The sequence below is a fragment of the Chiloscyllium plagiosum genome, chromosome 12 (genome assembly GCF_004010195.1).
Source record: "Chiloscyllium plagiosum isolate BGI_BamShark_2017 chromosome 12, ASM401019v2, whole genome shotgun sequence".
NCBI classification, from domain to species: Eukaryota; Metazoa; Chordata; class Chondrichthyes; order Orectolobiformes; family Hemiscylliidae; genus Chiloscyllium; species Chiloscyllium plagiosum.
This window is the reverse complement of record NC_057721.1, coordinates 60,932,675-60,958,321: the sequence shown is the minus strand read 5'-3', so window position 1 is coordinate 60,958,321 and position 25,647 is coordinate 60,932,675. Positions and strand designations below refer to the sequence as shown.

The 25,647-nt window shown below is 42.2% G+C and overlaps 1 protein-coding gene across 1 annotated transcript in view; it reads left to right on the top strand.

The window, feature by feature from the left end:
- The window catches only part of LOC122555572 (melanocortin-2 receptor accessory protein 2-like), a 46,891-nt gene continuing 21,244 nt past the window's right edge, over positions 1 to 25,647 (top strand). Inside the window, exons 1-2 of the mRNA XM_043701596.1 lie at positions 1 to 565; positions 7,643 to 7,742. Of these exons, the coding sequence (XP_043557531.1) occupies positions 433 to 565; positions 7,643 to 7,742 (233 nt within the window). The 5' untranslated portion in view covers positions 1 to 432. The remainder of the gene's footprint in view (positions 566 to 7,642; positions 7,743 to 25,647) is intronic.

Genomic DNA, 25,647 nt, shown 5'->3' with positions numbered 1-25,647 from the left:
TGTTCCAGCAATAAAGTTTCAACTTGTGTGATTTTTTAACCTAGTCAGAGAGGTGTGACGTACATTCAAAATGTCTTTGAAAAAAACACTAAGCGCTATAACATGAGACCGTACGGACCAGGTGCTGGAAAGTGTGATTAGAACGGGCTGCCCGTTTAATCAACAGGAGTAAAATGATGGGCTGGATGGCCCCTTCTCGCGCTGTCACTTTTCTCTGGGTTAATTCCGTGATGTATCTGATTGAACATTGTAAAGTGAGAGCTGGCCAGCAGAGGGAGTTTCCAGTCTAACAGGGATTTCAGGCACGGTGCCTGACTCAGTTACAGTGACCACCAGCAGCAGCAGCAGCTGAACTGGGACAGACTCCTCTCGCTGGATGGTGTGTCTGGTCGGCGGTCGGTGTACTCTCTCTGTTAGAGCCTGGATATCACCATGACCGAGATTAGAGCCCTGGCAGGGTCCAAAAACTCTTCCGAGGAGTCGTTGATGAACGGTCAGATTTATGAGTACGAATATGAATATTACGAATTGGACATTTCTTTTGAAGGTCTTAAAGCGAACAAGTGTAAGTGTCTCCATTCAATATTTCTGTTAGTGTGCCATGTCCCGGGCTACTAAAGAGATCACGCTGAGCGCTGTGTCACTGAGTGGGCTTTGTGATTGTTCATGTTCACACCCACAAGATGTATCGTCTCAATTACAAACTTTTATCTCATACCGTAAACTGATTGTTTAACCTAATTAAACAGACAGCGATGGTCTCAGTTATTTCTCAATCGGAAGGTTTTCTGGGTACTGCGAATGTTTGTTAATGTGAAAGTTTGTTTTATCCGCTATTTAATCTGTGAGTTTTGAAAGTGTAGGGAGGACTGATGTGGGTTAGTTCCAGGGTCCGGAACATGCTCTGATGGCACAGCTTTACTGTGCAACTCCTATTCTGGCCTCTTCGCTTTATTTAAATAACGTGCCTTAGTCAGCTCTTTGGACCCTTGCTTCTGGAGTACCCGCTGTCTCTCCACTCTCAACCTCCCTTCTTCCAGAGGGGATGTGCCCTAAAATATTTGACCAATTTTGGGATTAACTGGACGAGGAATTGGGGCTTCTAAGGAAATAACATTCAAAAGTATTTAGAATCTTTATGTAGTGGTCTTCCTTACAATTGCAAGCTCTCATCATATTATCTGGGACTGTACACATCTATCATCTGTCCTAATATTCTCTACTCTATCCATGAATGTATTACAATCTTGTACAGTATGCTCAACTTTGAATAAATAACCTTTAAAGCTAGCTTTAGGTTTCTAATGTATTTGCTGAAATGTTCTTCTTTCTGAACTGTTATACTGGTAATACTGTTATACTGCAAGCAAATTGTTGCTGCATAAAGCATAATAATGGTTAACTGTTTGAGGTGCCTTGTCCACTATCACTAATTCTGAAGCAGATGGCTCAGTGGTTAGCACTGCTGCCTCACAGCACCAGGGACCTGCAGGTTCAATTCCCACCTTGGGTAACACTCTATATGGAGTTTGCATATTCTCCCTGTGTCTGCATGACTTTCCTCTCACAATCCAAAGATGCGCAGGTTTAGGTGAATTGGCCATGCTAAATTGCCCATAGTATTCAGGGATGTGTAGATTAGGTGCATTAGTTAGGGGTAAATGCAGAGTAATAAGGTAGGGGAATGGGTCTGGGTGGGTTATTCTTTGGAGGTTTGGTATGAACTTGTTGGGCTGAAGGGCCTGTTTCCACACTGTAGGGATTCTATGGAAGCCCTTTTGTCCATAAGTTGAAATCTTTGCAAATGCACATTGACTTGTACTTTTGCAGTATTTGTAGTTTTTAAAAAAATCACTTTTTTTCTTTCAATTCACTGTTTATAATTGTCTTACAGTTCACTAGTTTGGAGACAAGCAACTGGTAAAGACTTCCACAGAAAGTAGTAGCAGAGTGAATTGTCAATGGTGTTTTGGATTGTTCCTGACACTGCAAAGCAAAGCAATGATTAAAAGCAAATGACATGAAATCAAATCAGTGAAATTCATGAAGGTGCAAAAAAAGCATGATTTGTCACACATTGTGCTCAACAGTGCATCTGAGAATAGATGGGTGAAATTTCAACTGAATTCCATGAAGAATGACACACTGTCAGAGTCAAGTGGTAAAGAGAAATCCAGCTGTGAGAATTAGTTTCCTAACACAGTGTGAAACGAGGAGAAAGTGAGGACTACAGATGCTGGAGATCAGAGTCAAGAGTGTGGTGCTGGAAAAGCACAGAAGAGTGTGGTGCTGGAAAAGCACAGCAGGTCAGGCAGCTTCCGAGGAGCAGGAGAATCGACGTTTCAGGCATAAGTCTGATGAAGGGCTCATGCCCAAAATGTCGATCTTCTTGCTCCTCAGATGCTGCCTGACCTGCACCACACTCTTGACATTGTGAAATTAATACATTGTGGAGTACTTAATATGTTTTCCTCGTGGTCTTTTTTTTTCACTGACCGAGCATGGGCGTCGCTGGCTGGTCAATATTTATTGGCCGTTCCACAATGCCATTGAGGTTTACATTTAGATACAAGAAGTGACTTAGAAGATGATGGTGTGCAGCCTTCTGGAGTTGCTGCAGACCATGTGCTGTAGGTAGACCCTAAATGCAATTTCAGTACTTGTATCCAGCGACAGGGAGGATTGGTAATATGTTTCCGAGTTAAAAATCACACAACATCAGGCTATAGTCCAACAGGTTTATATGGAAGTACTAGCTTTCAGAGTGCTGCTCCTTCGTCAGGTGGCTGTGGAGCAGAGTCCTAAGACACCGATGTTATAGCACAAGATCACAGTGTCACACATGCAATTGATACAATATATTGAACAAACCCAGATTGCTGTTAAACTTTTCAACTTTTAGAATTGGTTGCAGGTTTCGGTTCATTAATATGTAAATTCCAGCACTTCTTTCAAATCACATTCTCGAGATAACTTGAAGTGTTATTAAAAAAAAAGGTGACATCTCAGCTCAGACTATGCACTAAAGGTGTGAGATTAGTCTGTCGGTTTCCCAATGTTGGGTCAGACTGGTTTTATTTCCAAAGTAGTTATTTAATAAATATTATAATAAATATTACAAGGATTGACTGCCTGCATACTGTGTGCCTTTTGAACAAAATAGAATGTATCTGCAATTACAATTCTGCAAATGCACATACACACAAGCCTATGGGGTGAGTTTGTGTGTGTGCATGCGCATATGTGAAGGAGAGATAGAGTGTGTCTGTGTGTGAGTTTGTTGATTTTGCGTGTGTGCGTGCCTCATGGGTTTGTGTGTCTGAGAGAGTGTGTGTGTATATGAAGGATGGTCTGCATAAGTATGTAAGAATGTGCATGTGTATGAGTGTGTGTGTGAGAGTGTATAGTGTATGGGGTCACTTGTAGTGTGACATGAACCCAAGGTCCTGGTTGAGGCCATCCTCATGGGTGCCAGACTTGGCTATCAGCCTCTGCTCGGTCACTCTGTGTTGTTGTGTATCCTGAAGTTCACCTTGGAGAACAGTCACCCGAAGATCCGAGGCCGAGTGCCTCTGACCGCTGAAGTGTTCCCCGACTGGGAGGGAACACCCCTTTCTGGTGATGGCAGCGCAGTGTCCATTCATCCGTTGTTGTAGCATCTACTTGGCTGACTTACATGAGTACCTGCTGTGTAGATGGTGGATGGTGTCCCCACGTAATGGTGGTATCTGTGTCGACATGCCTCGCAGTGACTGCCTTGACAGTGTTGCAAGGTGTTTTGGTTGATGCTGTCCTGAAGGCTGGGCAGATTGCTGCGAATAATGGTGTGTTTAATGTTTGATGGGTGTTTAAAGATGAGAAATAGAGGTGTAGGTGAGGTCTTGGTGAGGTGCTCAATAATGTGTTGCAGGCTGTGAATAACATGGTGTAGTTTCTCTGCTCCCAGGAAGTACAAGACAACGAAGGGTACTCTATCGGTCGCATCCCGTGTTTGTCCCTGAGGAGGTCATTATGATTTCTTGCTGTGGCATGTCAGAACTGGCGATCGATAAATTGAACACGTACTCTGTCCTTATGAGAGCATCCTTCAGCACCTTTAGGTGTGTGTTGCGATCCTCCTCATCTGAACAGATCATGTGTATGTGTAGAGCTTGTCCATAGGGGATGGCTGTTTTAATACATTGAGCGTGAAAGCTAGAGAAGTGTAGCATCATGCTGTTATCAGTGGGCTTGCAGTAGAGAAAGATACTGAGGTGCCCGTCCTTGATGGAGATGCATCTGTCCAAGAATGAAACATACACTGAAGAGTAGTCCATGGTAAGTCTGATGGTAGGATGAAACCTGTTGATTTCACTCTGTAGTTGTTTCAGTGATTCCTCACTATTGGTCCAGAGGAAAAAAATGTCATCAATATAGCTGGTGTACAGCGCTAGTTGGAGGTCCTGTGCAGTAAAGAAGTCTTGCTCGAACTTGTGCATGAAAATGTTGGCCTGCAGGGGCGCAAATTTGGTTCTTATGGCAGTTCCGTATGTTTGGATGAAGAACTGGTTGTCAAAGGTGAAAACATTGTGAAGCCGTTGAGTTGTAGGATGATGCTCAGAGATCGGCAGTTCTTGGTATTGAGCACTGAGGCTGTTGCCACGATGCTGTTATCATCGGGTAGGCTGGTGTAGAGTGACGAAAGATCCATTGTGGTGAGAAATGTTCCTGGTTCGACTAGTCTGTGGGTGCTGAGTGGTGCTGAGTTTCTGTAAGAAATCTGTATTGTCATGGTAGAAGCTGGGGGCCCTCTGTACAATGGGTTTCAAGATGTCGACATAGCCAGAGAGGTTCTCACACAGGGTCCCATTGCCTGGCACAATGGGGCAACAAGGTGTGTTAGCTTTGTGTGTCTTCAGAAGGCAGTAGGGGTCCTCTGCACGAGAAGTACGTGGGATGAGAGTGCACAGGGTACTATGAAGAACTGGATCAAAAGTCTTGATTAATCTGTTTTGTTCACGGGTGTATTCTTTGGTTGGGTTGGCCGGTAGTTGTCTATAGTTTTCCTGGTTGCTCAGTGGTCGGTACACTTCCTTGCAGTAGTCTGTTCTATTCTGAATGACAATGCTACTGCAAGGAACCTGCAACCCATTCTAAAAGATGAAAGACTTACAATATATCAAACAAACCTAGATTATTGTTATCAATTGCATGCATGACACTGTTATAAATTCGAGGTCTTATGATCCTGCTCTACAGCTACCTGATGAAGGAGCAGCACTCGGAAAGCTAGTACTTTCAAATAAACCTATTGGACTATAACCTGGTGTTGTGTGATTTTTAACTTTGTCCTCCCCGGTCCAACACCGGCTCCTCCACATTATCATGTAAGGATGGTGAGAGGTCGGAGGGGAACGTTTAAAACTTTCTTACAATTTGCTCAGGGGGTATGAGTTGCTGCAACAATGTATGCATCTTTAACATTGAAATTGCAACCTGGAGTTATGGTTATAATGGTAGAATGTCCAACTTTCTTTCCATCACTTGGATATTCAATAGTGTTTCATGCTGTTACTGTTTGCCCTTGGCTTGAAAGGAAAAGATTTGCAGGCTGATACTTTTAACCTGTTTGATCATGTCTTGAACACACCTTCTGTAGCCATGGAGTGGGATTTGGTTTCAAAGCTTCTCACTTAGATGCAGGGATGCTATGCACTGTGCCACATGGATGTAATTAATCTTACTGGACATCAGCTGACCAAACGTATTGGTGACCCTGAAGTTTGAAATTCCCAAATTGATATCAGCAGTATGAAATTGCACTGTGCAGTGTAAGCAATAATATGAGGAACTGTTAGTTCTATTGCAATGCACATTATGGAATTGTTCTTCTCCTTTTTCCCATCCCACTCAGTAATCCATGGAGTTGGTCATCCTCTGTTTCCCATTGAATTTGTATCGCCCTCCTTCCTATGCTTCTCCTCAACAAGATATATTTATTCATATTGTCCACCCAGATCTTGCAGGCAGGTTTTTTCCCCCCTTCATCCCTCACAGGTTTTGAAACACTTACTTCTCTCAGGTATTTATTACCCACCCCTCTCCCCAGTACAGGAAGGCACTCTTTTTTTCTTCTATTCAATTTGCTCTCATTGTTAAAATGTTTTGCACTGGGGAATCTAAGCCACTGGGGATGAAAATTCCTGGGATTGCATAACTATTGCATGATCATTATCAGTGATGCAGCAGAGGTGGATCCTTCAGCAAAGTGGGAAGAATGGCACCAAGGAATGAACTAAGGAGCACAATTGATTGTTTCAATCAGGCAGTCACCATCAGAGATGCCCGGCTCCTTCAGAAGTTGCATAAAAATGACATATCACCTGGAGAATCACCATTGTTGTGAAACTTGAAAGGGTTTAGAAAAGATTTACAAGGATATTGCCAGGTTTGGAGGATTTGAGCTATAGGGAGAGGCTAAACAGGCTGGGGCTGTTTTCCCTGGAGCGTCGGAGGCTGAGGGGTGACCTTATAGGTTTACAAAATTATGAGGGACATGGATAAGGTAAATAGGCAAAGTCTTTTCCCTGGGGTCGGGGAGTCCAGAACTAGAGGGCATAGGTTTAGGGTGAGAGGAGAAAGTTATAAAAGAGACCTAAGGGGCAACTTTTTCATGCAGAGGGTGGTACGTGTATGGAATGAGCTGCCAGAGGAAGTGGTGGAGGCTGATACAATTGCAACATTTAAGAGGCATTTGGATGGGTATATGAATAAGAAGGGTTTGGAGGGATATGGGCTGGATGCTGGCAGGTGGGACTAGATTGGGTTGGGATATCTGGTCGGCATGGACGGGTTGGACTGAAGGGTCTGTTTCCACACTGTATATCTCTATGACTCTATTTTAATACCTTGAACAATGTAAAACTTCTGAAATGATCTGATATATTTGTGCTAAACTCACCAGAAAAATGTAAGATTGGTCCCTTTAAGTTTCAGGATTCTCTTGCCCATTTGCTAAATCTTTCTTCAAAAGAGGTTTTTTTGGCTTTGAAAATTACTGTTGGGAGATATAACAAAAAATAATGTTTTTACTTTGTTCATCTTGTCTTGTTTATTTTGCTTTCTTAATCCTCCTGTGGGTCTGGAGTCACATGTAGACCAGACCAAGTAAGTAAGGACGGCAGTTTCCTTGCCTAAATGACATATTTTTCCTGACAATTGACAATGATTTCATGATTGTCATTCTACTCTTAATTGAGATCTATCGTGGCAGGATTTGAACCCAGGTCCTTGGGACATTATCACGAAGCCAATGCCTCTCAGTTACTGATTTCAACAGGAGTAGACCCACAAAAAGCTGTTCTTCCCCTGTTGTAAGTGACCAAAGATGAGAAAAATTTTTTTTTAAGTGCAGCTAAAACGTCTCAAGGGTAATTTCTTCAGATGGTGTAATCGATGCTAAAATCCCTGGCTGTGTACATACATACAGAAAATTGTTTTGTCCCGAGTGAAGAGCAAATTTCAATTAAGTGTTAACCTTACATGAAATTTTGAGTCTGTTATTTAGTAATATCCATTAACAACTGTTTTCTGACAGGGTAATAACTGCTGTGTTACTTCAAATGATGGTGCGTTTCATCTGATTGTTGTTCTCCACCTCCAGATTCCATTGTAATAGCATTCTGGGTTGGTCTCGCTGTCTTCATGATATTTCTCTTCATAATTCTAATGTTGATGTCACGCTCAGGCTCTTCACCTGCACAGTAAGTATATTTCACAGTCTTTCACACAATGAACCAAGTTCTATTGAGTTTAGTTACAGATGTCATTTGATTCACAACAAGCATTGAAGCACTTTTCATGGGTACAGTCATACACGTCTATAATTTTCTGAGTCAACTCCTATTTTAATGAAGCATTGTTTTTGTCTTTCAGTTGTAAGTGGGAGTTAGATTAGATTCCATACAGTGTGGAAACAGGCCCTTCGGCCCAACCAGTCCACACCGACCCTCCGAAGAGTAACCACCCCAGACCCATTTCCCTCTGACTAATGCAGCTAACTCTATGGGCAACTTAGCATGGCCAATCTACCTAACCTGCACATCTTTGGACTGTGGGAGGAAACCGACACAGACATGGGGAGAATGTGCAAACTCCACACAGACAGTCACCCAAGGCTAGAATCGAACCTGGGACCCTGGTGCTGTGAGGCAGCAGTGCTAACCACTGCACCACTGTATTGCCCTGAGTTGAGTGGAATAAAATGAAATTGAAGGTTTTACCCCTCTATGATACGAAAGTCAGAGGAGTTGTAGACAGTGAGGAAGGACGTGGCAGGTTACAGCGGGATATAGATAAGCTGCAGAACTGGTAAGAGGGTTTATAACAGTGTCTGTAGGGAAGAGTCGTCAAGAGAAGTGAGTGCTGATAGAGAAGAGGAAGACCTAGGAGTGCACCTACATGTATGTGGAGAGAAAAATATCAGAGTACTGTAAGGAGCTTTTGTGTGGAGAGTTGACTCCTCAGGTGTTCTGTTCTCACTACTTTGCTTTGTTCATTGCTGTTATTTTGCTTATTTTGAATCTGATATTCAACATTAATTTTCTGGGGGTTACAAGCATGCTCCATCTCTACCTCTATTTTAACTGCTGCAAGAGTCAGCTATTACAAAGGGGCATAGCTTTAAATTAAGGGGGGGGTAGGTATAGGACAGATGTTAGGGGTAGGTTCTTTACTCAGCGAGTCGTGAGTTCGTGGAATGCCCTGCCAGTAGCAGTGGTGGACTCTCCCTCAATATGGGCATTTAAGCGGGCATTGGATAGGCATATGGAGGATAGTGGGCTAGTGTAGGTTAGGTGGGCTTGGATCGGCGCAACATCGAGGGCTGTATTCTTCTATGTTCTATGTTACCCTCATGCTAGCTTGTCTACTTAAAGCAATGAGCAATTTAGCTGCAAAAGCTGATGCAAATGTTAGTACAATTACCTGAGTGAGTGATTATTAGTCTTTTAAACACAAACCTTATTTTAGTCACTTAGAGTTTCTGATTGCTAATTTTACAATCAACAAATATTTAAAATCTAGGTCCCCTAAACCATCTTGCTATCAATTTAACAACCACACCTAACTGATTTTGTTAAACACAGGCAGTAAACATCACCCTAAATAATTTAATTTAGTGCAGCTGACCATTAATAAATCTGGAGAGTATCTTACTTCTCCAGACAGAACTGGATGTTAGTTTAGCCTGTATTATATTGTTGCTGTGGGGGTCTTGGCAATGAATTCAACAAAATGCTCTCAAATAATTAGCCTCACTCCATGAGGATCATAGGTATCTCCATTTATTAGAAGGAGATAAGTGGATTTATCACTTGAAGAGCACCATTCTGCATAAGGCACAGGACAAGGTAAAGAGGCAAGTTTCCATGAACTACTATAGTTAGCATGAGGATTGAACTTCATGGCATTGGTATCACTCTGCACCAGACTCTAGCCGATAGAGCTAACTGATCTCCATGAGATACTCTCAACCACAGTGACATCAGCTTTAACATCACACCTGAAGCAAGATTTTAATGTCCAAAAATGAAAAGTAAGTACAGTGTGAAAAGATCTTCAGCCAAAGTCTACTCATCCTCTCTAGAAGTTGAGGGTTGAATCATGTGCTTTTTTGCCTATGTCTAAATCACATGGGGTTTTTGGAATGTCTGCTTTGAAGCCTTATCGATTTTCTTGACGTATCTTACCCCGTTAACTACAGTAAGCAGAAGGATGATGTTATTGAGCGATTAAACCCAATAATGAGAATTTTAAACTTAATCCATCAGGAATTGGGTGTAGATCACAGTTTGCAAATAAAATATAGCAACAGCATTTATTTTGTTCATTTACAGGATGTGATTTCACTGGTCAGGCCAGTATTCATTGACTCTCCCTAATTGCCCAGAGGGCATTTAAGAGGCAACCACATTGGTGTGAGTCTGAAGTTACATGTAGGTCAGGCCACAGAAGGATTGCAGTTTCCTTCCCTGAAGGACAGTAGTTTTTCCTGACAATCAACAATCGGTTCATGATCATGATTAGACTCCTAAATTCTAGACATTTAGCAAATGCAAATTCCACCACCTGCCATGGCAACATTCGAACCTGAGAACTAGAACATTACCTGGGTCTCAGGATTAATGGTCTAGTGATAATACCACTAGGTATCACGTCTTCTGTTTGCAGGAGCTATAAGTTATTAAGGTCAGAAGGTGGGAGACTGACCGGAAGAGATTTAGAATATTTAAGCAGATATATTGTTGATATATAACACACGCAGATGATAGACATTTCATCCAATCTGTCTCAGCTGGCGGCTAAATTAAAGTCTATGCAGTGAAGATTATCTGATAGCAATGGTGTAATAATTGATCGTGTATTGTTAATAACTTCATTCTGGCTTGATACTATCAATGATATTAATTATATGCTGGGCTTTATGCCAAGGGCTTTTGACCATAACTCCAAATGAGTAATGCTAACCTTGCATTGATCACTGTTCAGGGTATAACTTCCAGCAGTCTGCCTTGAAAAGAATCATGTAAAGGGCAGAATTCAGAGACTAGCGATAAGAATAGATATGAAATAAGCAAAGCTCAGTTTTTTAAGGATGTCTGTTCTTCTGTTTTGTAACGTAACACATTTTCTCACATCTATTTCAGCACAATTGAACACAAATATCTTTTTTATGAATGAAGGATTTATGGCTTTGATTTATAAGGGAAGACTCATAAAACTGGAGACGAAATGGAATGATTCAGATTTTTAAAATGCTGATAATCTTGATATGAAAGAATGAGGCTCTGTAGCGTGGTCTGTGTTACACAAAGTCACTGACCAGAGGAAGGTTGTGGTTTTCCTTGGAACTGCCTCTTGGGGCTGAACCTTACATTTTCTTGGCCACGTGCCAGTTGCAGCTTTGTTTTTTGTTTGGAAGATGTTTCACTCGAGGTCCAGCATGTTTTCTTGCCGTATCTTACCAAACGTGCCTCATTAACACTTGCCTCTCAGTGGAAAGAGAGGTATTCTTCATGCTTGCACCATCTTTATAAGGCCACTGTGTATCTGGATGAGCACTGTCAGTCTGGAGGGATCCTACACGATTCCTGACATTTGGCAGACAGGGGGTATTGGTGCCACTCTTTGTAGGCAGGAATGGAGTGGTGCCCTGGCTGGACATCTTCTTTTCCCGGGATCAGGAATAGAGGCAGCAACACCAGACAAAGCCAGCCTGATGTGAGGTTGTTCACCAGGGTCAGTGCACTCTCAGCCCCCTGGAGGAATCCACAACAAAGTAGGAAGAAGGTTGTCTACTCGGCCAATGTAAGTGCTACCATCTTCACTGTGCTCCTCACACACTCACCATTTTTCTGCTACAACTCCCAGCTCTCACCAACGCTCATGCTGTCAGTATTGCCAGCAGCATCTTCCACACTCACTGTCACCCACCTCAACCCTGACAGCACTAACCCTGACAGCACTCTGCACTGCCTATTCACCTACTCAGTTCACCTCCCCACTTCAACAGTAACAGCTAGACCATCTATTCTTGTCTTTCCACAATACCTGCCTCTCTCTCATTGTAGGAGAAAAACAGCGCACCATAGGGCAGAATGAGTCAAGACGGGTAGTGGGCTTCATAACATTTAGCTCCTCACTCCTTATGTGGGTAGCATCCTGAATCTGACTGCCCTGGGTGGTTGACTGACCATGTCCAAGTCCCTAAACAAGTACTGGAGGAAGCTCTTGACTTTCTGTGCCAGGACCCTCTAAGTGAAGGCGGAGGACCACTGACCAGCTTCCTGATTCTGCGACTGTGCTAAACGACAGGGCAGTACATGAGCCTGCTTTCTCTGTTTGAGGGGTTATAAGGAGAAGGCAAGAACAATGCAAAGCAAGGACGCAGTGATGCTCAGAGTGAGTCAGCACTAAGAGAGTGAGTGAACAGGGTGGAGATACAAGATAGTCTGTGGCTAAGCACAAGGTGTCCGTGCAGCAGCATTTGAAGGATAGATGTTAGCACTGAAATTATAATTCCCTTAATTAGCAACACCTTGCTGCCCAGCACTGAATTTGCCACGTGCTCAGCAGATGCTTTTGTCATCAAGGTAGTCCTCAAAGGTTTCTCATGTGATTCTGCCACTATCTTGCCATAACCTTCACCATTTAGGCCCCAAAAAATTCCCTCCCCTGTTCATTGTGAAATGTGGCAGAAGCTCCAATAACTCATGTCCAGTTTAAGATCTTTCAGTGTTTAAACTGGCTGGTAAATAAGCAGTCCAATCAGTTCTGAAAATAAAAACAAAATATTGTGGATGCTGGAGATCTGAAATAGAGTCATAGAGGTTTATAGCATGGAAACAGGCCCTTTGGCCAACTTGACTATGCTGCCCAGTTTTCACAATTTAAACTATTCCCATTTGCCTGCATTTGGTCCATATCCCTCCATACCTATCCTATCCATATGCCTGTCTAAATATTTTTAAAATGACAACATTGTGTTCACCTCCACCACTACCTCTGGCAGCCTGTTCCAGACACTCACCACTTTGTGTGAAAAAAATGCCTCTTTGTATCTTTCCCCTCGCTCCTTAAACCTGTGCTATCTTGTTTTAGACTCCCCGCCCATGGGGAAAAGCTGTTGGCTATCTCCCTTATCTATGCCTTTCATGATTTTAGACCTCTGTAAGGTCATCTTTCAGTCTGCTGTGCTCAGGGAAAAGGTTCCAGCCTATCCAACCTCTCCTTATAACTCAAACCATCCGGTCCAGGTAATACCCTAGTAGGTCTTTTCTACGCTCTAGTTTAATAGTATCCTTTCTATATTAGGGTAACCAGTACTCCAAAAATAGCCTCACCAATGCCATGTATGGCTGCAATGAAACATCCCAACTCCTTTACTCAATGTTTTGACTGATGAAAGTAAGTATGCTAAAAGCCTTCTTCACCACCCTGTCTACCTAGGACTCTTCTTTCTGGGAGGAATGAACCTGTACCTCTAGATCTCTTTGTTCTATAACACCCTCCATGGCCTTACCATTGACTATGTAATTCCTGCCCTGGTTTGACCCACCAAAATGCGACACCTCACATCTCAATTAAATTCCATTTGACATTCCTCAGCCCACTGACCTAATTTATCAGGATATAAACAAAAAGCACTGGAGAAACTCAGCAGGCCTGACGACATTTTTGGAAAGAGAAATATAATTAGCATTTCAAATCCAGTATGACTTATTTGAAATCAATATGAAGTTATTTTTCATGATATTTCTTCAGTGGGCAGATCTACATTCCAAACTATGAAGCAAGCAAAGCTCAGTTTTTTTTTTAAAGGATTTTTTAATACCCTTCCTGTTCTTCTGTTTTGTAACGTAACACATTTTCTCACAAGTATTTCAGCACAATTGAACATAAATATCTTGTTTATGAATGAACTACATTCTGTCATTGAGTAGTACCACAGAAACATAATATGTTAGAAAGGTGAATACAGTTGTTCCCACGTACCCGTGTGGGATCTGTTCCAAGACCTACCGCGGATAGGAGTGAACCCATTCATTTAAGCAGGAAGTTTAACTTCCCGGCAGTCCCTGGTCCCTGGTGCTGAAATGTTCCTGATAATATGTTCGGGCCGCAGTAAACTGCAAGTGACTGAAACCGCGGAACGGCAGTCAGCCTGTACACATGTGCAACAATCTGTCACTTTGATAATACAACTTGCCAGTCTCTTGGGCCATTGCTCACAGTGAGTTCCCAGGAGGCTGTCCTCAATTATGTGCCAATCAATTCCAGATAGATAGTGTTATGATCAAGTTGTTTTTGCTACTGGTCAAGTCACATCCCAGAATGCAATCTGGCCTGATAGATTGTATTGTTTCTAATTCAGTATTTCACTGAAACATAAGCGTAACATTCTGAATATTTCGTTTTAATAATAAAACAGAAGTCTATTGCACAAAATAAATAAAAACAAAGCAAACCAAGCTATCTACTCATAATTTGAAATTTCTAAATGAAAATCCCATCTAAAAGAAAATCCCATCTAATTCCCAACACCTTCACTATACAGTTACTCAAAATTCAGAGCAATTTCCTCCCCTGTCCAAGCTGAAGTTTTGACTTAACTGTTTTTCCTCAATTCTTGTCCTGTGAACTGTGAAGTGTTTTTTCCCTTGAATCAGACAAAACTGAGAGCTAATGCTTTCTCAGTTTTGAATAATCTGCCAATTTTGAATCCAACTTATCAACTCACCTTGGATCCCATGTAACTTAATCTTCTGGTCCAGCCTACCATGAGAGACTTTGTCAAATGCATTAGTAAAGTCCATATAGACTTTAGTAAAGTCCAAATCCCTTGTCCTACTCTCACTAAGCATCTTCATTACTTCCTCAAAAATCACGATCACATTTGTGAGACAAGTCCACCCTCGCATAAAATCATTCTTACAATCGATAATAAGTCAATCATTTTCCAAGTATAAGTAATGATGAAATCTGGTATGGGTCACTGTCCTCGTTGGATAGGAATATTATTCACATGTGAGTATTGTGTAGTTTAGTTCCCACCATTATCTACAGCACCATGATGTTCCTCCTTCTGTCATGCTCATTGATATGGTGGATCATCAGCAGGTGAGGGTGAATGAATGCTTGGGATTATGGGTTGGGGACGACAAAAACAGTGGGGATTGTGATCACGTGGTATTTCAGTGGCATACAAAGACGGTGATGCTGTTGCACAGTTAGATACATGGCGTTAACATCAACATCTCTCACGGAAAGGAATGTCTGGACCCTCCTGAGCTGCCTAGCCTTCTCCAAAAGGAGATGCTTGGTTTACTGATGGGGAGATTCCATCTGGTTGCTTGCCTTTGGTGAGTATTGTGCACCACCGCATTTCACAAAGGGATAAATAAATGATTGTAAGGCAGGTAGTTACAACAATAATAACTTGCATTTGTATCATGCAGAAACATAGAAAGTAGGAGTAGGCCATTTGAGCCCACTCTAGTAGTCAACGTGATTGTGGTTGATGCTCTATCTCATTATCATACTCCTGTTCTTTCCTTATACCTCTTGGCATCTTTTACTTCCAAAAGATTATTTCTTGAAAACATTTGGTGACTTGACATTGACAGCTTATTGTGCTGAGAATTCCACAAGTTTATTGTCCTGTGAGTGAAGTATTGTGGACCCATCTCATTTTGAAATAGCCTACTGCACATCCTGAAAGCATGACTGCTTGTTCTTTTACATGACAGCAGATCTTAGGGTCTTCTCACAATTTTAAAACAGGTTATGACATTGAGCCACATGAACATTAATTAGATCAGTTGATGAGAAGCATGGTCAAATATATAGGCTTTAAGGCTGAAGAAAGAGAAAGATAGAGGCTGAGAAATGTACAGAAGCAATTTCAGAACCCAGGCAACTGAAGACATAGGTTCCAATAGTCAATGGAGCAGTAAAAAAATAGCTAACAGTGTGGGGAGGGTAAAGTAATAGATATGGGGGTGAGACAGTGTTAATATGATGGAATGTGTTTAGGGGTTGTGCACATCAGATGTGGATTCATGAAGAAGTGTAACTTTTTGGATAGAATAAGGAGTTGGAGGTCCCCTCAACCAAAATTAATTTGTGAAAGTTTAGTTGTGAATATGTTGCTTTAAGATGATGAAGGTTATGCTAATGCTCACTGGTTCCGGGAGCAAGATGGAGAGGTGCGTGCTATTTCGCTTTGCCAGCCTGCAGACGATGGGGAATAAGGAAGCAGTAATTTCTCCTTAGCTAGAGTGACTGAGAAATGTACATTCCATAGTGGCTATGGATTTGTTGTTTTGCCTTCAAAACTGCTCACTACTCCTGTTGTTCTTATGAACATATATTAGAAACATTGCCCCTTCAACACACCTAGTTCCCTGGCCAACATCTCTGTCTTAAGCTCACTGCGATAATCCAGCAAAATTCAGCTCAGGCTGGAACAGCACCTCATTTTCTACTTGGGAACTCTACAGCTTTCAGGACTCAATATCGAGTTCAACAACATCAGGGCTTGAGGTGTCCCCTGTCCTTACCACAACCCCCACACATCAGGCCTTGTTATCACATAGTTCTGCTATTACGCACAACTCATTGTTCATGATCAATAATTCTCGTTAATAGCTAGTCACCCTCCTAGCCAGATCATTATCCACTCCTTTGTCTGTCCAACTGTTCTTCTCTCTTTTTAGGCTCTATCCCCACCTATCATTTACTCCTTATCCCCTCTTCCCCACCCTATCTCCTGCATTAAAAAAAATTTTTTTGATCTACCATCAGTTCTGAGGAAAGGTCACTGGACCCAGCATGTTAACTCTGAATTGTCTGTATAAATGCTGCCAGATCTATGAGCTTTTTCAGTAATTTCTGTTTTTGTGTCTGATTTCCAACATCCGTAGTTATTTTAGGTTCTTAATTAGCATTTACCTGGCCTCCGTGGACCTCTCTATTTTACTTTATGTTTCAAAATATACTTTATTCATAGAAATAAATCTTTGGTACCTATACAATTGGTCATGCCATTCGTATATATACATTGCATGTCTTAACATTACAGAGAACAGATTGAGTTAATCGAATTTACAGTTATTGTATTTACAGTTCTGTTTATTAACCATCCAGTCTCTTAGTATTTAGCTGAGGCGTCAGCGGAACCCATCTACTGAGTTGGCCCCCTGTTATATGATAGCAAAGGAACCTTCTTTAACCCCCAGTTTATGGGGTTACCATAGTCCATTTGACTGTCCTGTCTCTGGGGTGGCTGTCTGCATCCCCATGGTGAGCACGAACTGCTGGACCCTCGCAGGGCTGAGGTAGCTGTCCAGCTCCTCACTGGGGTCATTTACCCGCTCTGGTGTTGTTGAGCCGAGGCAAGGGTCTGCACCGTCCAGTTCTGTGTCTGACAGGGGGCCTGTCAGAGGATCACGGCTCTCAGTTACCTGTAGCTGTGGGGCAGTGGGTACCCCCTGGTTCTCACTGGGTGTAGGGTGGACTTTGGGGGGTCTGTTGTTTCCTGGTTGGGAGGAAATGCCCTCCTCTTCACTTACAGCACTCTGTCTCTTCTTTTGGTGATGACCCTCCTTGCGCCTGTCTTCACCATCTGAAGAGCTGGCCATCCCTCCCTCGTGCAGCTGTCATTTCCCCCTTTGCTGGGAGGCTTTCGGGACCTGGCAGGATTTTCTTTTCCTGTTTTTAACAGGGATCCACTCCTCTGCCTTCTCGATTACCACCTCCTCCATTGCTTCCATCTGCCCAGCTAGAGCTAGGATCAGCTGCTGTCTCTCTGCTGACTGCCACCTCCTCCACTCCGGCCTGTTCTTCTTTCTGGGTGCCTCCAGACTCCGTTTCCCTACTGTCTGGGTGGACCTTGATGGTCTTTGGGGGTCCACGGCTCTATTTAATGCGATAAGCTGAACTGTGAATTTGAAAGGACATAGCAAAGTTTCTTGTTAGCTCAACTGCTGGCATGTATTTCAGGAGAAAGTGAGGGCTGCAGATGCTGGAGATCAGAGCTGAAAATATGTTGCTGGAAAAGCGCAGCAGGTCAGGCAGCATCCAAGGAACAGGAGAATCGACGTTTCGGGCATAAGCCCTTCTTCAGGGCTTTTCCAGCAACACATTTTCAGCTCTGGCATGTATTTTACCCCTGTTCATTCCACTGACCCTTCAAACAAAAGGTGATGCAAATGAGCATGCTCAATGAATTTCCTTACATTCTGATCAGTGGCAGGGAAAATAGGTGTATAAATCGCAGTGAGAATATTCTAAAATACAATTTTTCAAATGCCAAGCATATGCCTTTAGTTCGAAACAATCAGAAGTCCAGCAGAAACTCAACATACTTTTTTTTTTTGCAGCCACAGGAGTGTTAACAATAAGATAATAAGATGCCATTGATTATCATGAGGATAGTATGCTATTTGCTAGTTCTGCGTGTATCTGCCTGTACAGATAAGACATATATGTGTGTGTGTGTGTGCACATTTAGATCTGAGGTTTGCTGTCTCTGGCTGTTGTAATTTTCCTACATCATCATTCCTTACTGTGTCTTCTGCATGACACAAACTTAGTGATCAGGAATCCCATAGCTATGACAGCGTGTGAGGACATCAGAACACTTGGGATGTTAGCAACCGTCTGTGGACATATGCTAATTCCTAGCAGGATGAAATGATTACTGTCTCTACCTTGGCAAAAGTGAGGACTGCAGATGCTGAAGATCAGAGTCTAGATTAGAGTGGTGCTGGAAAAGTACAGCAGGTCAGGCAGCATCCAAGGAGCAGGAAAATCGACATTTCGGGCAAAAGCCCTTCATCAAGAATGTCTCTACCTCTGCTTTCCATTCATTTATTGTTAAACACTTTGCAACTTCACAATGCTTTGGAGATGCCGGTGTTGGACTGGGGTGTACAACGTTAAAAATCACACAACACCAGGTTATAGTCCCAACAGGTTTAATTGGAAGCACACTAGCTTTCGGAGCGACACTCCATCAGGTGATAGCGGAGGGCTCGATCGTAACAGAATTTATAGCAAAAATTTGCAGTGTGATGTAACTGAAATTATACATTGAAAAATTGATTGTCTGTTAAGCCTTTCATCTGTTAGAATACAGTGATAGTTTCACTTCTTTCATGTGTAAATCACAAAACCTTTTTTTTTTAAAAGTTGCATTCTCGGGTAGCTGTTAACAATGGTAATAGCTAGACAATATGTTGAAGGTGTTAGCCCCTGTGTTCTCTGTCTATGACCTGATGTTTAGATTGATTCTAATCTAAAAAGTGAGATAACAGAGTTTTACATAAATTCATGCAGTTTTTGAGCTCAGAGTTCTACATGAATGTATGCAGTTTTTGAGCAAAGTGCAATGTAACTCTGCAAGTACAAATTCATCACACAAAGTCTGTCTGTCTGTCTGTCTGGGGTGGGGGTTGAAAGTGTGTGTGTGTGTGTGTGTGCGTGTAGTGAGTGCAGAGTGTTTTAAGTCTGAGGGGGTGCATGTGAGTGTGGAAGTGTGTGTGTCTATAAGGGGGTGTGTGGGTGTCTGTGTGTATCTGTGTCCATGTGTATGTGAGAGTGTGTGTGTGTGTGTGTAGTGCAATGGTGATTACCTGTAATGTGACATGAACACAAGGTCCCGGTGGAGGCCCTCCCTATGGGTACTGAACTTAGCTATCGGCCTCTGCTCGGCCACTTTCCTCTGCTGCCTGTCCCGAAGTCCACCTTGGAGGATGGTCACCCGAAGGTCTGAGGCTGAATGTCCTGGACCACTGAAGTGTTCCCCAATTGGGAGGGAACCCTCCTGCCTGTTGATTGTTGTGCGGTGCCCATTCATCCGTTGTCGTAGCCTTTGCTCGGTTTCCCCAATGTGCCATGCCTCCGGGCATCCTTGTCTGCAACGTATAAGATAAACAATGTTGGCTGAGTCACATGAGTACCTGCCATGTACAAGGTGGGAGGTGTTCCCACGCGTAATAGTGGTATCTATGTCCACAATCTGACACGTCTTGCAGCGTCCACCATGACAGGGTTGTATGGAGTTGTCCTGAGAGCCGGGCAGTTTGCTACGAACAATGATCTGTTTGAGGTTTGGCAGTTGTTTAAAGGCAAGCAGTGGAGGTGTGGGGAAGGTCTTGGTGAGGTGCTCATCCTCATTGATAATGTGTTGCAGGTCACGAAGAACATGGTGTAATTTTTCAGCCCCTGGGAAGTACTGAACAACAAAGGGTACCCTGTTGGTTGCAGCACGTGTCTGTCTCCTGAGGAGGTCATTACAGTTCCTTGCTGTGGCACGTCGGAACTGGCGGTCGATGAGTTGAGCATCGTACCCCGTTCTTGTGAGGGCATCCTTGAGTACTTCCAGGTGTCCGTCACGTTCCTCCTCATCTGAGCAGATCCGGTGTATGCGTAGGACTTGTCCATAGGGAATGGCTGTTTTAATATGTTTTGGGTGGAAGCTGGAGAATTGTGCATTGAGGTTGTCTGTGGGTTTGTGGTAGAGTGTGGTGCTGAGGTGTCTGTCCTTGATGGAGATGCACGTGTCCAAGAATGAGACAGATAGTCAAGAGTAGTCCATGGTGAGTTTGATGGTGGGATGAACTTCACAATGCTTGAATGAAAAATGGCAGATCGAGTTCAATCTGGATAAATGTGAGATATTGCATTTTGGTTTAATAAACAGAGGTGGAACTTATACAATTAATGGTAGGACCTTAGGTAGTGTTGTGGAACAGAGGGACCTAGGACCGCAGCTGCCTAATTCTTTAAAGTTTGTAACACATATAGACAGGATGATTAAAAAGACATTTGGCACGCTTGCCTTCATTGCTCAGTCCTTCGAGTATATGAGTTGGGAATTCATGTTGAGGTTGTACATGACATTGATCAGGTCTCTTCTAGAATAATGCATTCCGTTTTGGTCACCCAGTTATAGGAAGGATATTATTATTAAGCTGGAGAGGGTTCAGAAGAGATTTACCAGGATGTTGCTGGGTATGGAAGGTTTGAGTTATAAAGCAAGGCCGGATAGGCTGAAACTTCTTTCATTGGAGTGTAGAAGGTTGAAAGGCAACCTTATAGAAGTTTATAAAATAATGAGGCGTATGAATAGAGTTAATGATAGTTGTACTTTCCTTAGGATGGGAGGGATTTCAAGATTAGAGGGCACATTTTTAAGTTGAGAGGAGAAAAATTGAAATGAGGGGCAATTTTTTTACGCACACGGTGGATCACATGTGGAATGAATTTCCTGAGAAAGTGGTGGATCTGGGTACAATTACAACTTCTAAAAGACATTTGGATAAATACATGGATAGGAAACGTTTCGAGGGATATCGGCCAGGAACAGGCAGGTGGGACTTATTTACCTTGGGATTATGATCAATATGGACTGAAAGGTCTGTTTCCGTGCTGTATGACTCTATGACTTGAAGAGAAAATGCATTAAGTAAAAATTGAATGCAATTTCTAAAATATTCTTAATGAAAATGACATTCTAATTGATGATGATTTACAATAGTCATCATTTTGTGCCCCCTTTAAGCTCACACAGGAAGAATGTCTCTTGGGAAACACTGGAGGACATTGATGCTCATAGATAGTCACTCGATCTTTCATGAATGAATGATAATATTAATAACAATAATCTTTTGTTTCCAAAAATGTATCAGAAGGATACTTTACTCATGGTTTTCATTTGCTATCAGAATTTACTCAGGGAAATCAATCTTTCAGTGGGACTTAACTAGGGATGTATTTTTAAAATTCACCATAGTGTTTTGTGGAGTCAGCATTGGTATATGTCTGAGAATAGTTGTGCTGATTAATGATTATTTACAGCATGCTAAACAGGCTGGCAAAAAGGTCTTCTGTTCAAATAGATAAATATTTTTAGAAAACATTATGTCTGTGAAGCGCATTAAGGTAGAAAAATCTTATGCTGCATGACTAGCTAGGGAAATACAGTCAGCTGCACGCATAACAACGTGTCAGTGAGATACAAGCGTGTATAACGAGATAAACATGGATGCCAAAGGCCTTCTGCTTATTTTACTTCATCCATCCTGAAAGATCTTGCAGCCCTCATTATGTAACATTAAACTGTTGTATAAGAAAGTCAGGGATTTTGCTTTCACACTCTGTATGGCAGGCTATTCCATAAATATTAATTCATGGAAGTATAAGGCAATAATCATGGGTGATTTTAACCTGCATGCAGTTGGGATGAATCAGATTGGCAAAGGTAACCTAAAGAGGAGAAAGTGAGGTCTGCAGATGCTGGAGATCAGAGTTGAAAATGTGTTGCTGGAAAAGCGCAGCAGGTCAGGCAGCATCCAGGGAACAGGAGAATCGACGTTTCGGGAATAAGCCCTTCTTCAAAGGTAACCTAAAGGATGAGTTGCTGGAGCGTCTATGGGACAGTTTCCTAAAGCAGCACATTCCAGACAGTAGGCTATTTTAGATCTTCTAATATGAAAAGAGACAGGATGCTTCATAGTAAAGGGTCCTCCAGTAACAGAATTATAACGTGTTTGAAATTTGCATTCTGTTTATAATTGAGAAGAGTGGGCATAAGACTGGAGCTTTTAACGTAAGTGAAGGTAATTATAAGGGTATGAAGAGGGACCTGGCAAATGTGAATTGGGAAATGGGATTAAGGGGTCAGTTGTCACACTCAGATTCTGGGCAAAGTTCCCCAATTTATTAGGATTCCAAACGGAATATCCAATATCATCGAACTTCTAGGTAAGGAGGGAAAAACTGGCTCCCCTTCTTTATTCACCCTCTGCCTCAGTTGTTTGCATCAAGGTTAATTCATAAATGGAAAGTTAAAAATCACACAACACCAGTTTATAGTCCAACAGGTTTATTTGGAAGCACTAGCTTTCAGAGCACTGCTCCTTCATTGGTTGGTTGTGGAGTATAATCTTATAAACATTGCAACCATTACAGAGGAGGCTGCTGGTAACATTAATTTTGAAAGTTGAACAGTCAATTTTAAGACTCTTGATCTTGCAGGTTCATTGAGATTCTAGTTCTGATTCAATTGGATTGTGAGTGTATTCCAGTATTTAGAATGGGAGAGAGTCATGTTGTTGTCTTGTTTGCTTTTGCTGGGCTTGCTATCTAGTTGAGAACTCCTTTATCTGAAATACAGGGGTGACTTGTCGATAGTTCATTGACTGCAACCTTCACTACACACTAATGCTTGAACCCAGGCTGATACACACTTGTACCTTGGCCATCTAGGGCACACAAGGACCTTAGACCTTCCAGCACCCACATGAGAACCTTAGTCCTAGCACAAGCTAGTCGAGTTGAAACGGGCTTTTTAACTCCTGCCCTTCTGCATTATTCAAAGGAATAATATATGTATTGTTTGCAGTTTTCCAAAACTCCCCAGATTTTGGAAAAGTCACATTAGATTGAAGAATAGTTTATGTAATTCCTCCATTCAAGAAAGGAGAATGACAGAAAGCAGGAACCCATGTGCCAGTTAGCCTATTAGCTGTCATAGAGAAAATATTCAAATCAGTTGTTAAGAATGTTATAAACAAAAACGGAAACTGCTGGAAAAAGCACAGCAGGTCTGTAGAGAGAAATCAGGTAAACTTTCCAGATGTAGGCAGGATAAGGAGTAAATGACAGGTGGAGATAGGGCCCAAAGAGAGAGAAGGACAGTTGAACAGTCAGAGTGGTTAACGATCAGCCTGGGAGAATGAATATCTACTAATGGGGACCATTATGGGTTGTGTGTAATAGCAGATCATGTGATAACCGGGCTTGGTGTGTAGGGGTTGGGGTAAGAACCTGGAATAAGGTGCCTCAAGCCCAAGAATTGTTGAACTTGATATTGAGTCTAGAAAGCTGTCGAGTTACCAAGCTGAAAATGAGGTGCTGTTCTTCCAGCTTGTGCTGAGCATCTCTGGAGCGCTGTAGCAGGTCCAAGACACAGATGTTGGCCAGGAAACAGGGTAGTGTGTTAACATAGCAGGGAACTTGGAAGCTCAGGGTCGTTTTTGTGGGCAGAACATAGGTGTTCTGTGAAGTGATCACCCAGTCTACGCTTCGTTTCCCCAAAATGGAGGAGGACATATTGTAAGCAGCGATTATAGTAGACTAGATTGAGCGAAACATCTAATTTTCCACTTCGGAACTCTACAGTCTTCTAGACTCAATATTGAGTTCAATTATTTTAGGGTTTGAGGCTTCTTCTCCCAGGTTCTTACCCCACACACAAGACCTTGTTATCACATGGTTTGCTACTACATACAACCCATTGTTAGCCACTAATTGTCCCCATTAATAGCGACTTATTCTTCCAGGCTAATTGATATGCACCCCTTCATCTGATCAACTGTTCTTCTCTCTCTTTGGGCTCTATCTCCACCTATTGTGTACTCCTTAAACCTTCCCCTCACTTGAACTTCTGCTTTAAAAAACAACATTTCCTAGCTACTATCAATTCTGAGGAAGGGTCAATGGATCTGGAACATTAACTCTGATTTCTCTCCACAGATGCTGCCAGACCTGCAGAGCATTTCCAGCAATTTCTATTTTTGTTTCTGATTTCAAGCACCTGTAGTTCTTTTGGTTTTATTAAGGATGTTAGAGCAGAACATCTGAACAAAATAAGGCAGAATCAACATGGTTTTCTGAAAGAAAATCATATTTGACTTAACTATTTGAGTTCTTTTGAGGAAGTTACAAACAATGGGAATAAAGGGGATTCTATTTGGATTTCCAAAAGGCATTTGCTAAGATGCTAGATCGAAGCTCACAGAATAAAAGCTCATTCAGCATGAAAGAAGGTTGGTTCACTAATAGCAAGAACAGAACAGTGATAAACTTTCAGGGTGTCAAGCTGTACCGAATGGATTGCCACAGGAGTAAATATTAAGGCCTCAAATATTCAGAATATATATCACTGACTTAGATTGAAGGGGCTGGATGAATGGTGGCTAAATTTGCTGATGACACAAAGGTAGATAGGAGAGTGAGGTGTTAGTAGGATGGAGGTGTCTGCATGGGCAGGTTAAGTGGTTGGTCATTAATTTGGCAGTTGCAGCATAATATGTGAACATATGAACTTACCCATTTTGGTGGGAGGAGTAGAATAGCAGCATATTACATACATAGAGATACATTAGAGAACTCTGAGGTGCAGAGGGATCTGAGTGTTCTGGTACATGAATCAAAAAACATTGGTATGCAGGTACTACAAGTGGTTAGGAAGACGAAGAAATGCTGTTGTTTATTGCAAAGGGAATGGAATATAAAATAGGGATGTTTTGCTGTAGTTGGACAGGCATTTGTGAGACCACCTCTGGAATACTGGGCATAATCTCTCTATTTTCAGTTAAAGTTTGGGGACAGGCATATTAGATGGTGATGAACATGCCATCCCTTTCTGCCGTCATAACTCACCTAAATGTACACCAATCAGCTTGTTAAGTGCTCACAGTTGAGGGTAGGCCAATTTCTCAGCCTATTACAGGCCTTGATACTAGTGTTCCAGGTCACCAGATGTACTGGCCAATTGAAGGCCATCGGTATGTGGGTCCTAAAGATTACTGCTTGAGGATACTTCTTGGGGGAATTCAAATGATGAGAAGATAAGTTGTTTTATTTTATTGTCATGGATTGGGTGGCACAGGAAGAGGGATTTAGATACAAGGGCAGGTGAGTTGTTTTTGAGGCCATCTTCTTTCCCTATGTCTGATTGCCCCCAGATTTAGTTCCCCAGTAGGAAAACCAATGGTCTTTAATCATGACTTAATGGCCTTAATTGGTGACAGGTCAAGGAAGTTTCCTGCAGGTTTTATTACGCAGAATCATACTGGTGAGGAGATGATAAGGGGGCAAGAATCTTTCCAGGGCCAACTTGCCTGATTATTTTCCCTTCTCTTTCATCACCACCACTGCAGGGAAAATTCCACCTACAGTGCCCTACTTAAGATAACATATAATTGCAAAAAAACGTAGTTCAGAGAATGTTCACCTGACTGATTTCAGGGATGAAGAGGGTATGCCATGAGGAGCGGTTACATACTTTGCCATTTATCCATTGGAGTTTAAAGGGAT